The 12,475-nt window shown below is 36.8% G+C and overlaps 1 protein-coding gene across 1 annotated transcript in view; it reads right to left on the reverse strand.

Annotated features, from left to right (window-relative positions):
• Mycbp2 (MYC binding protein 2) overlaps positions 1–12,475 on the reverse strand; it is a 218,461-nt gene that overhangs the window by 148,451 nt on the left and 57,535 nt on the right. Inside the window, 4 exon segments of the mRNA XM_051161021.1 lie at positions 389–490; positions 957–1,102; positions 6,914–7,118; positions 8,931–9,089. Coding sequence (XP_051016978.1) covers positions 389–490; positions 957–1,102; positions 6,914–7,118; positions 8,931–9,089 — 612 coding nt within the window.

Raw genomic sequence — 12,475 nt, forward strand, 5'->3', positions numbered from 1 at the left:
AGTCAAAAGGATTGCTTTTTATACTTTGCAATTGTCATTACTAAGAATATTTATGTTCTGCGACGACACAATCATGTTCTCCTTTTCTTTTTAACATCCTAACTGCAGACAAGCTTGGAATTGGTGTGCTGAAATTACTGGCATGAGCCATCCTCCTGAGCCACACGGCTCACATCTTACTGTGGTTGGTAAGCACGCTACTGAATTAAATGTAGTATTACTGGCACAATGATGAATGCTGTAAGTATGTTCATGCAACTTTACTTGCTACTGGGATGGTATGAACTTTACTATTTCATACAAAATGAGGGTAGTCTGTAAATTGTTCAGCTGTCTCAGTTAGGGTGTGAAAGTTTCCCTATACTTTTTCTTGGTAGCTGTATCTTACCTCTTCCATCTTCTAATCTGTGTCTTCTTATGACACGTTGTCGTTTTTCTTCTTGCCGTAACTGAAGATGCTCTTCAATATTAACCCCAGGTACAGGGACAGCTGGATAATTAGCCAAAATAATAAAAATAGCATATGTTATATAACATAAGTATATCATAGCTATACCTATAAAGTAAAAGCTAGAAAAAAACAATGTAAAACTCAAATTTTTACTGTAAGGATTCTTATCATATGAGTCAAGCAGTGTGGTACACACCTTTAATCTCAGCACTCAGAAAGCAGAGGCAGGTAGATCTCTGAGTTTGAGGTTAGAATGGTCTAGAGAGTGAATTCTAGGACAGTCAAGGCTACACAGACAAACATGTCTTGAAAAACAAAACAAAACAAAAAAATTCTTATCATAAAAGGGAAAAAGGAATATCCACCATGGTCATATTAGCTACCAAAAGCAGCACTGTATTTATTACCCATTACCTTAATTTTTGACATCTATTTGATAGAAAGTATTTAAACTATTAGAATTACTGATTGAGGGCAAGATATTCAACATAATAAAATAAATTACCTAAAAGGAGGTCTAGAGGTATCATTTCTTTCACTGCGTCAAGAATTCCTCTTTGTCTGGCCTCTTGACCGTCCAACTCCCTTGCACATGCCTTGCAACACCCACACACAGCACAGCCAGATTCCCCTGAGCCACAGCCACAGATCCTATGTAGAAGCAAACAAAGAAAACACAGGCTTAACTGAATCCTTTAATATTTTAATACTCTTTTCTATAACCATCTTTCCAGTCTCTGGTATTGGTTTCACAAAAAAAGTAGAAATTAAAAAAAAAATTTTTATTAATTTATTCTTGTTACATCTCAATGGTTATCCCATCCCTTGTATCCTCCCATTCCTCCCTCCCTCCCATTTTCCACTTATTCCCCTCCCCTATGACTGTTCCTGAGGGGGATTTCCTCCCCCTGTATATGCTCACAGGGTATGAAGTCTCTTCTTGGTAACCTGCTATCCTTCCTCTGAGTGCCACCGGGTCTCCCCCTCCAGGGGACATGGTCAAATATGAGGCACCAGAGTACGTGAGAAAGTCATACCCCACTCTCCACTCAACTATGGAGACTGTTCTGACCATTGGCTAGATCTGGGTAGGGGTTTAAAAGTTTACTGCCTGTATTGTCCTTGGCTGGTGCCTTAGTTTGAGCGGGACCCCTGGGCCCAAATCTGCCTATCATAATGTTCTACTTGTAGGTTTCTAGGACCCTCTGGATCCTTCTACTTAGAAAATTTGTTATTATTCTACTGAGTACAACCAATATATTTCTATATAAAATCCAAATAGATTCTAATTTTGTACAATTAACTATTAACGCACATTCTCCCACAAGTTTTCTCAGTAGATGCTAAGTTTTAGCACTAAGTGTCAGGTTGGGCTGGTGGCTAGCAAACACGCATCACTCTGCCTCCAGTGAAGCCAAGGGGAGTGTTGGCAGCCTTCAGTACTAAGGCAGCTTTCTCAGCATCATATATGTCTCTCCCTCCTCATACTTGAAATAGCATCATGTCCCATTTATCTCTTTTCACCGCATCTAACTACCTAATCCTCTGATGCTTCTTTGTCACTTTCATACAAACTGAAAACCATATAACAGGTGTTTATCACAAAATAAACACAAAAATACTCCCCGAAGCTGACCAAGATGTAATGAAGACATAACTTCTTGATAACAGTCTTCATAGACACAGAGATCATAGCTTTAATTATTCACATGTTGATCCTTTAAAACTTTTAATAGCCCTGTCATGATAGCATAGATTTTGCAAAGGGACAAAAGCAAAATTCTTCTGGCAGCAGTTGAAACAATGTGGTAGCCTGTGAAATTGGGAGCTTTGAAAAACAAATATCACTGACAATCTGGAATATCATGTACTTTACAATAATGAGTGTGATGTAAGGTATCCTATGGAATTCCACTTTGAAACCATTTTTAAAATGTCATTTATAACACTGGCCCTTCTTGGATTTCTCTAAAAGGCTGAAAATAGAGATTTCTTACTAACTCATTCTGAATTATGTTGATATATGCTGACATTAGAACAAGTAAACAAAACACTCTACAGACCAATAGTCTTCACAAAAAGTGAGGCAAAACACCTGACTAAATACTAACACACCACATTAAACACTACATTAAGAAGATAATATACCATGAGAAAGTGAAATTTATCCCTGAATGTAGTATTAGAAAATATACCACACTAAGAACATGAAAGGGGAAAATGCATACTTTTCTCAAACTATATAAATAAGCATTTAACAAAATTCAAACTAATTTCATAATTTAAGGAAACCAAGAACAGAAGAAACTACTTCAACATATTCAAAGTCACAAGTGAAACATACAATGAGCATTACAATCAATGAAAGATGGAAGGCATTTCTTCTAAAATTAGAAATAAAACAAGGGCTCCCGTTTGATTATTTCTATTCAGTACAAACACAGCAAAGCTTGGCCAGAGAAATCAGGATGTAAGAATAGACTGCTAAATATATCATACAGACACTCCAAAACTCTAAAAGAAATGGTACAGCTAATAAAGGAATTCATAGAGTCAACAGGATACAAAGTAACATGAATGACAGTTACATTTCTTAACATTGACTGTAAAGAAAAATCAAACAAAAATTATATTGCCAATACTATCAGAAAGAATAAAAATTGAGTAATTAACTTAACCAATGAGGTTAAAGACTTAAGCAATGAAAACCAAACACGGTTGGAAAAAAAGTTAAAACAGATAAATGAAAATACATCCCAAGTTAAAGGATTAAAAGATTTAATACTGTTAAGATGTGAGCACCACCCAATGAAACCCACAGATTCAATGATTCCTATCAAAATCCTAATGATACTTCTTATAGAAGTAGAAGGCATTTTATAAAATTAAGAAGTTCTTAAACAGCCAAATAATTTTGATTAAAAAATTATTGTGATTTCAAAACATATAAGGTTACAGTAATCTGAAGCATGAGTGATGTTAATAAAAAAGACAGACCTATAGGCCAAACAGCAGAACAGAGAGCCCAGAGGTAAATACTCGTGCTGATGCTCAAATGACTTTTTGACCAGGGTGTCAAGACCACTAATTGGGAAAAGACAGTGTTTTTCAAGAAAAGGTATTGGAAGACAGGATATCCACATGTAACACAGTAACATTAGATTGTTACCTGATGCCATCTACCATACATAAAAATGAACTCAAGGGAAAAAATATAACTGGAAGACCCAAAACTATAAAGAAAGCTTTCTAGGGGCAACAAGTAAAGGTAGTTGCTGCAAGCCTGAGGGCCTAAGTTGGATCCTTATAAGATGGTAAGAAAGAAGTGACTCCTTCAATTCATGCTCTGACCTCCAATTGTGCAACATGGCATGTACACATCCACAATATACACAATAAATGTTAAGCTTTTTTTTCTAGAAGTAAACAATTCATAATGTATCAATGATGTTATTTATGTATGACAATACTTTCTTGAATTTAGTTTTTTTTTTTTAGATATGTCACTGAAACCAGAAAACAACACAAAAATAAATAAGTTGGACTACACAAAATTTCAAAATATTTTTATATCAAAAAACAGCAGCTCATAGACACAATTTACTTCAAATCCTGTATCTCACAAGGGATTAATATTTAGAATACATTGACAACTACAAAAGTTAATGAAAAAAAAGACAACCCAATTCAAAACGTAGTGAAGCACTTGAATTGATAGTTCTCCACAGAGCTAAAACTGGATAAGAAACAAATGAGAAGAGGCTTAAGATCACTACTCATTATAGAAACTCAAATTAAAACTACACAGGAGCCATTGCACACATTTCAGGGTGCATAAAATCCAAACAAACAAGACAAAAGTAGAGAGAACATAGAGAAACTGGAGAATTCATGCACTACTAATGAAAATATAAGGTGGTAGTTGCTACAGAAAGCACAATGAGAAGTTCCACTACTATAGGCATAGGCAAAAGAACTCCAAACAGAATCTCCAAGAGCTATCTGTCTCCTTACATGCACAGCAGCATTATTCACAATGGCTTAGATGTGGAGGCAACGGTTTTCCATCAGTAGACAAAAGGGTGAGAAAACATATATAAATTCAATTTCTTCTGAAGGAAAGAAATATGGCATGTGCTACAACATAGATGAAAGCTGAGGACATGTTAGTAAGGGAAAAGAAGACCATATGCTTCACTTGTATGATATCCTTTGGGTAGTCAAAGTAGTGCAGATACAAAGTGTGGCAGTGAATGGAGAAGAAAGTAGGAAAGTGGGGAACAACTGCTTAATGACTATAGTTACTATTTTGCAAGACAAAAAAGTTGTCTGTGTGCGGGCCAGAGAGAGAGAGAGAGAGATTGGTTGTAGCATAACAGTGTGAAATACTAAAAACCATTGAACTGTATACTTATAAATGATCATAGTGTCCAGTTTTATGTTACATGCCATTTACCACAAAGGAAACTAAAGAAAATGTCTACTTCTAAATGTATTATTAGGTATATGGTAATAATTTTATAATGACTGAAATTATCTCTAAAAATTCTCAGTTCCCTGGCATCCAATACTATCTTAAATTTATTCATAAATTCATTTTGATTCATGTATAAAAATTATTATATTTGGCTAAGTACTGTCAATGAAAACTGTATAAATGTCTATGAAAGAGTATTTAAAGAAAAAATAGTATTTTAAAAAAATAGGAGGACACAGAGAATTGAAAAGTATGTCTGTATTTCTGGATCCAGCTCAGAGTTGGGGGGAGGGGGAGAGACTGAATTTTAATGAAAACAGCCTGGGAAAGTTTTGAAAAAATAAATTTCAAATTCTAACAGTGTTTACAGAATCTTTCAACATAAAAATTATTCAAAAATACAGAAGTTAGGTCCTTAAAGTTGAAAATGGAGTTCAACATGAAGTACTATAGAATAAATGTTACTATTTTTAGAGTCCACTTTGTGCTTATGCTGAAAATATGTCATGAAAAGTACAGTGATAAACATCAAACACGTGGCTGCAGTAACTAACTACTAAGGGCAGATCAGGGGTTATCACTTGAGGCTTGTGAGAGGACAGGCTGACACCATCTCAAGAAACACAACATTACAAAACAAACATGAGATAATATTTCAATAGCCTTAAAGAAAACTGGCTACTGTATACAATCTACATTTGGCAGAAAATGCCTAAGCCCAGAAATAAATTCCTAAAAGATGCTGTCAGTAATTGGGAAATATATTACTTGACAGCTACAAGTTTGCTAAATAGTAAGACCAGAATATGGAGGTAGCTGTCCACAATCTAAGCTTTTCTTCACAAAATTTCCTCTCCTGCCTGACATCAGCCAATTATCAGAAACCCTATCATATAAAAGACATCTCCTTAATTATTATATTGCCTATAAAAATTATATTTGAAATTCTTCCAAAATTCCAGAATATTCTTATTATTTGATAGAATTTATACACTATTGTGAATGAACAATCATATAGAACCCTGCCTTAGTTAGAGTTTCTATTGCTATGACAAAATACCACAACCAAAACCAACTTGGAGATGAAGAGATTTGTTTCAGTTCACACTTGCACATCACTGTCCATCATGAAGGGGAGTCAGGGACAGAATCTGGAGGCAGGAACTGATGCAGAGCCCATGAAGGAGTGCTGCTTACTGGCTTACTCTTCATGGCTTACACAGGCTGCTATGTTATCCATTACCAGGACCACCTGCCAAGGTGTGGCACCATAAACAATACACAGGAGCCTACCACATCAATCATTACTCAGTACAATACCCCACAGAAATATCTACAGACCAATCTTACAGAAGAGCTTTCTTAATTAAGAAGCACTTTTCCTGGTATGTATAGGTTTGTATCAAGTTCACAAAAACTAACAAAGGCAAACCGTTAAAGCAAGAGTCTGTAAAAAGATAGATAGATAAATAGACAGACAGACAGAGATGATTGATAGATAGGCAGAAACACATATAGGCATGATACAACTTTAGACAGAAAATATATATTTCTATTCAAGCATCCTATATACTTGATAATTCTACAAAGAAAAGATCAATAAACGTTGGTCATTAAACAAAAAAAACCTAGGGGAAAAAACCAAATAAAGCCCTAGACTTTGTTTTAAAAAATGACAGTTTTAAATAATGGCTTCAATGAATCAAATGAAAGGGAGACAAGCATAAAGATGACACCAAATTAGAACTGAATATAGTAGAAGATCACTATAAGTATTTTAAGTTTAGGGCCGAGTGTATAGTTCAGTGGTAGAGCACTTACCTGGCATTAGTTTGATCCCTGTGTTTGAGCCCTAGACACTACCACTCCCATCCATACACACATAAAAGGTGGGTAGATCACGGTGCGACAATTTGAAAACAACAAAACCAAAACCAATGGGGAGTGTGCTTATATTCTTTTCTTGGCAGGAAGTCTTGTCTTACCCTCCAGGAACTCTGTCAGGACGCCCGCTGCTAACACAGCTGGCCCCGTAGCCCGTGCAGTCTCCACACACTGTGCACACCATGCACTGCTCCAGCTTCCACTTGTGCATGCCTGGAGGGCACATCATGGACTTCTCATCTTTCTCATCTAGTTCTTCCTCCAGGTCTTCGTCCATTGCTGTTGCCATGTTTTCAACTCCAAATCCTGTTAACAGATCAATTTATAATTTTATGTGGATTATTTCCACATCTGAAAACAGATATTTCCAACTTAAAAATATACATGAAGCACTGTAATCAAAGTGATTATATATTTATGTTTAGTCAAGAAATTGGCTCAGGGATGCGAAGGAGGCTAAGCAGTTAAAGGCTAGTTGTAATCAATGGACAAGATGAAAAATCAGACAATCAAGCACCAGATAAATTTGTCTAGAGCTAGAATAAAGCAATCCTGATGGAAGTCTAAGAGGGCCTAGTTTTAATGACAGCTGAAATGTATCAAGCATTTACTTTACTGAATTGTACAAAAATTATTATTTAAGAGTCAACAGTATTATAACTATTATCCTCAAATTAATCTGTATATTCAATAAAATACAAATAGATCCTAATTCATATTTCATAATTGAAAATAAAAGACCCAATTCTTTATTTATTTTAAAACACTAATGGGCCATCCTTTTAAAAACAAACAAAAACAAAAATCTAGCTGGGCACGGTAGCACATGCCTGCAATCCCAGCACTCAAGGAGGCGGAGGGCAGAGGAGGAGGATCTCTGTGAGCTCAGGACAGCCTGGTCAGCGAAGTGAGTCCAGGACAGCCACAGCAATTCAGAGAAACCCTGACAAAACAAAATAAAAAACTAACTACACACACACACACACACACACACACACACACACACACACACACACACACACACACACACACACACACACACACCCCCACTCCCTGACAAAACTGGTTCCTGAGACCAATTTGAATGTACTGTGGAACAGACCCCAAAGGAGATGCTCTTGATTTGATTAATAAACTGAAAGTTTTAAACTTCAAATGATTGCAGTTTCATCATAGCCCAATGCTTGGTTCGAATGGTATGAGTGTATCTTCTCCCATTGATTGAAAAAAAAAATTGAAGCCAGTCAGAAAATGAACCAAAGAACACAGGCAATGCTGGTAATAGCTCAAAGTAAAAACTGGAAGCAAGAATTAACTAAACATACCACTCAAAACAAGGATAAAGACTACAACAGCGGGAAAGCTGAGGATTAAAACATCTTTTCCTTTCCACAGCCTAAGAACCGAGGGAAAAGACACTATGAAGAAAGACAGCTACAATTCCATCTTTCCCTAACAAAGGCCCAGGGAGTAAGAAGCATCAGAGCTACCAAAAAACACACGATTGAACAAGGACGGTAATATTTGTTGACAGCCTACTGCCAAAAAGTTGTCAAAACTGAAGGTAATAGCCATTTTTTTTAAAAAAAAATCTGTTTTCCACGAACAGTTCAGTCACCAAAAATGTTTAAAAACTATTAAATCAAAGAAGTAGTATTAATTTATGCAGATTTTAAAATATTAAACAGGTAAGAATACTACTTGCTCAAAAGTAAAAATGTAAAGCATATTTTATTTTTGCAGTGATATATTTACCAATAATTATTATCAAATAAAAATGTAGGGGTTTTCTAAATTTACAAGAAATCACAGAGTCACTCATAAAACTGTTTTTAATTGTTTTGTAGATGAATTTTGCCTACATGCATGTGTATGCGCATATATGTACAGAGCATCAGACCTCTGGAAATGGAGTCATAGATGGTGTGAGCCACCACACAACTGCACGGACAGAGCCTGGTCCTTGAAAGAAGAGAAGGAGCTTTGAAAGCTAACACATTTCTTCAGCCATACTCATTCATTTTTGAAAAACATAAGGTTTGTCACTATGTTCTAAAAGCTAATTAAAAAACAAAAACAAAAGACATAGATCTTAGTATCCACAAAGTTAACCCCTACCTTTCCCTCCTTGGTTCATAGCACCAGTGTCTCGTCCACATTGTCCTTTATTATTCACACCAAATGTCCAAACTTCTCCATTCTTCATCAAAACACAAGTGTGAGCTTTGCCCATTGCTACCTGAGTTACGAAATGGCCTTTCAAATCAGATACTAAACCTAGAAAAAAGATACAAAATTAATAAAAACAACTAGAAGAACAACTTTAATGCAGAAGTTAACTTCTTAGGCAAAATAATTCACCAAAATGGGTAATTCACCAAAATAGGAAACAAGTGACCACACTACTGGTGGGTTATCACCAAATTAAGAAACCATTGAATGCAGTTTCAGAAAATTTCATTTTTTTCTAGGTTTGCCAATTTCTTTTTCTTTCTTTCTTTCTTTTTTTTTTTTTTTACATATACACTTATATTATTACACATATACACAATAAACTGCCTACAGCAAGAAGAAGCACAAAGAAATCAGGAATTATATTAATGTTACATTCTTAGTGCTTTGGCTATTTATTTGGCAGCCTTGAAGAAAACATCTTTCCTATCTTGGTGAGTCTAAAATTCTGAATATAAATCAAAATCTATCATATCTCATTTCTATCAACTTAAAACATCTATCTAGACCTAAAAACATCTTAACCTCTAAATAACTAAGCTTAATTGTAAAACTAAACTACCTGGTCTTGAACCCGATTGGAGACTTGAGAAAGAATAAAATTAATTATCTGAGTAGACGGGAAGTACAAGTTAGCTGCTTCCAAAATGAAAAAATGGCAGAGACAGTTTGCTGCCTGAACAGTCACCCAAAAGACTGGGACAAATATTTGCTGTGACATTATTTCTAGATAACTTCTCCCGCCTGCCTGCTCCAAGTGTCAATACCTTTGAACAGTACGCAGAAGAACCAGCAGCTTTCAAATTACAACTACCAGCACAAAGACTGAGGAAGCTTACTAGCTGAAACTTACACACAACCACTTTGGAAATCAGTTTTGTGCTTTCTCAGAAATTTGGGAATAGCTCTACTTCAAGACCCAGCTACACCACTCCTGGGCATATACCCAAAAGATGCCCCACCATACAGCAAAGACATTAGCTCAGCTATGTTCACAGCAGCTTTATTCATAATAGCCAGAATCTGGAAACAACCCAGATGTCCCTCAACCAAAAAAATGGATAATAAAACTGTGATACATTTACACAATGGAATACTACTCAGCTATTAAAAACAAGGACATCATGAAATTTGCTGGAAAACGGATGGAACTAGAAAAGACCATCCTGAGTGAGGTGACCCAGACCTAGAAGGACACACATGGTATGTACTCATAAGTGGATATTAGCATATAGTACAGGACAACAATGCTGCAACCCATAGACCCAAAGAAGCTAAGTAACAAGAAGAGTACAAGGGAAGATGTCGAATCCCACTAAGAACAGTAAATAAAATAGACATCATAGACATGAGAAGTGAAAGGAGAGGGAACTGGGGGGGAGGGTGGGGTGGGGAGGGGACGGGGATTGGGGGTGAGAAAGCTAGGAGAGAAAGGAAATTGGTATTGGTGCTTCTCTGGGACAACTGGGCGACTTGGGATCAGGGAGGCTCCTGGGAAAATATGGGGTTGACCCTAGCTGAGACTCCTAGCAGTAGGGGATACTGGGGTTGAAGTGTCCACATGCTGTAGCCAGGCAGGACTTTCAATGGAGTGACTTGGACACCAACCCACCCACAAAACCCTTGACCCAAAATTAGTCCTGCCTACAAGATGTGCAGGGAGAAAAGATGGAACAGATGTTGAGGGAATGGTAAACCAATGCCTCACCCAAGTTGAGACCCATCCATGGAAGAGACCCAACCCCTGACACTATTAATGATACTCTGCTAACCCTGCAGACAGGAACCTAACACACATGTCATCTGAGAGGCTTCATCCAGCAACTGATGAAAACAAATGCAGAGACCCTCATCCAGCAGATAATGAAAACAGATGCAGAGACCCACAGGCAAACATTAGGTAGAACTCAGGGAGTCTTGTGAAAGAGGGGAAGGATTAAGAGAGCTGGAGGGATCAAGGACACCACAAGATGTACAATAGCCAACTATAGCCTAGCCCATGGGGGCTCAGAGAGACTGAACCACCAACCAAAGAACATACACAGACTGGTCCTAGGCCCCCTACACATATGAAGCTGATGGGCTGCTTGGTCCTCAAGTGGGTCCCCTAACAACTGGAGCAGGAGTTTTTTCTAACTTAAGCTCTGTTGCCTCCCTCTGGATCCAGTTTCCCTAGGAGGGCTGCCTTGTCTTTGCCTCAGGGAAAGAGGAGGCAGTTCTGATGTGACTTGATGTGCCAAGGCTGGCATGGTGGTGGTTGAGAGGTGGGGGGTGGGGGTAGGGTGGGGGTGAGAGGGGACGGTTTGTGGGAATTGAGTGGGACTGGGAGGAGAGGAGGGAATGATGGAGTTGAGATTAGAATGTAAAATGAACAAATAAATATATTAATGAAGAAAAACTCAGCAGAAAAATAGTAAAATACTTATATAATGAAACAATATTACTTTTATAAAATCTGCATGATTTTTTAAAATAGTAGTTTTCATTGTTAAATCTGTTTATTAATTTACTTCCTGTGCGTGCATTTGAGTGTTTCTGTGATGCACATGTGTAGATCAGAGAACTTGTGGGAGCTGGTTCTCCTTACACCTGAGTCCTAAGGACTGACTCAGGTTGGTAACCTTAACAGCAAGCGCCTTTGCACGCTGAGCTGTCTCACCAGGACTCACAACAATATTTTTGAACCTCTAATACTTTCTTTCACAATCCACTCCTCAACCTCACTCATGTTACTTTCAATATGCTCTTCATATCAATGTGCTAGCCTTATTACTTATTTTTGCAATAATTTTAAAATTACAAATGCATGCTTAGCCTTTTTAAGTAGTCATAAGCGTAAAAACTAAAGAGTTAGTTTTCTAGACTATACCAAAAATTTCATTTCCAAAAATTAAGATAATTGTTTAAAGTAGCACGTGAACATATGTATAACGTTTATCTGACAGAACAAAGTTTGATCACTGAAGCTGGATGATCATTTGCTGAGCTCTTGCACACTCTAGGCTCCATGTAGAGCATTTCTTACGTGTGACTTCTTATAGACTTACAAAAAATTATGAAGCAGATAATGTCATTCAGTCTCTCTTTAAGGAAGGAGGGAACAAAAAGAAAACTCTGAAAAGTAAGCAAACTTTATCCCACTAAAAGTTAGTAACAAACCTGACTTTGTCCACAGCACTGAATATATAAAGCTTATAAATATAAAATGATCTAGCTACTTCTATCCCTCGGATCCACTTCCTTACCTTTTGGGATTTTAATCAGGCACCTGATAGGCTTATAAGTAATTCTTGAGTCTGTGTAATAGGCGTTACACAGTAATACAGTAATTAGCAAGGGAAATAATTTTACCCCATTGTCTAAGTGGAGAAACAGATAATTCAATGATTTTAAATCAGCCTTGTTTTAAAAACTGTCTGCTGATAATGACT

Source organism: Acomys russatus, chromosome 18 (assembly GCF_903995435.1).
Source record: "Acomys russatus chromosome 18, mAcoRus1.1, whole genome shotgun sequence".
NCBI lineage: Eukaryota > Metazoa > Chordata > Mammalia > Rodentia > Muridae > Acomys > Acomys russatus.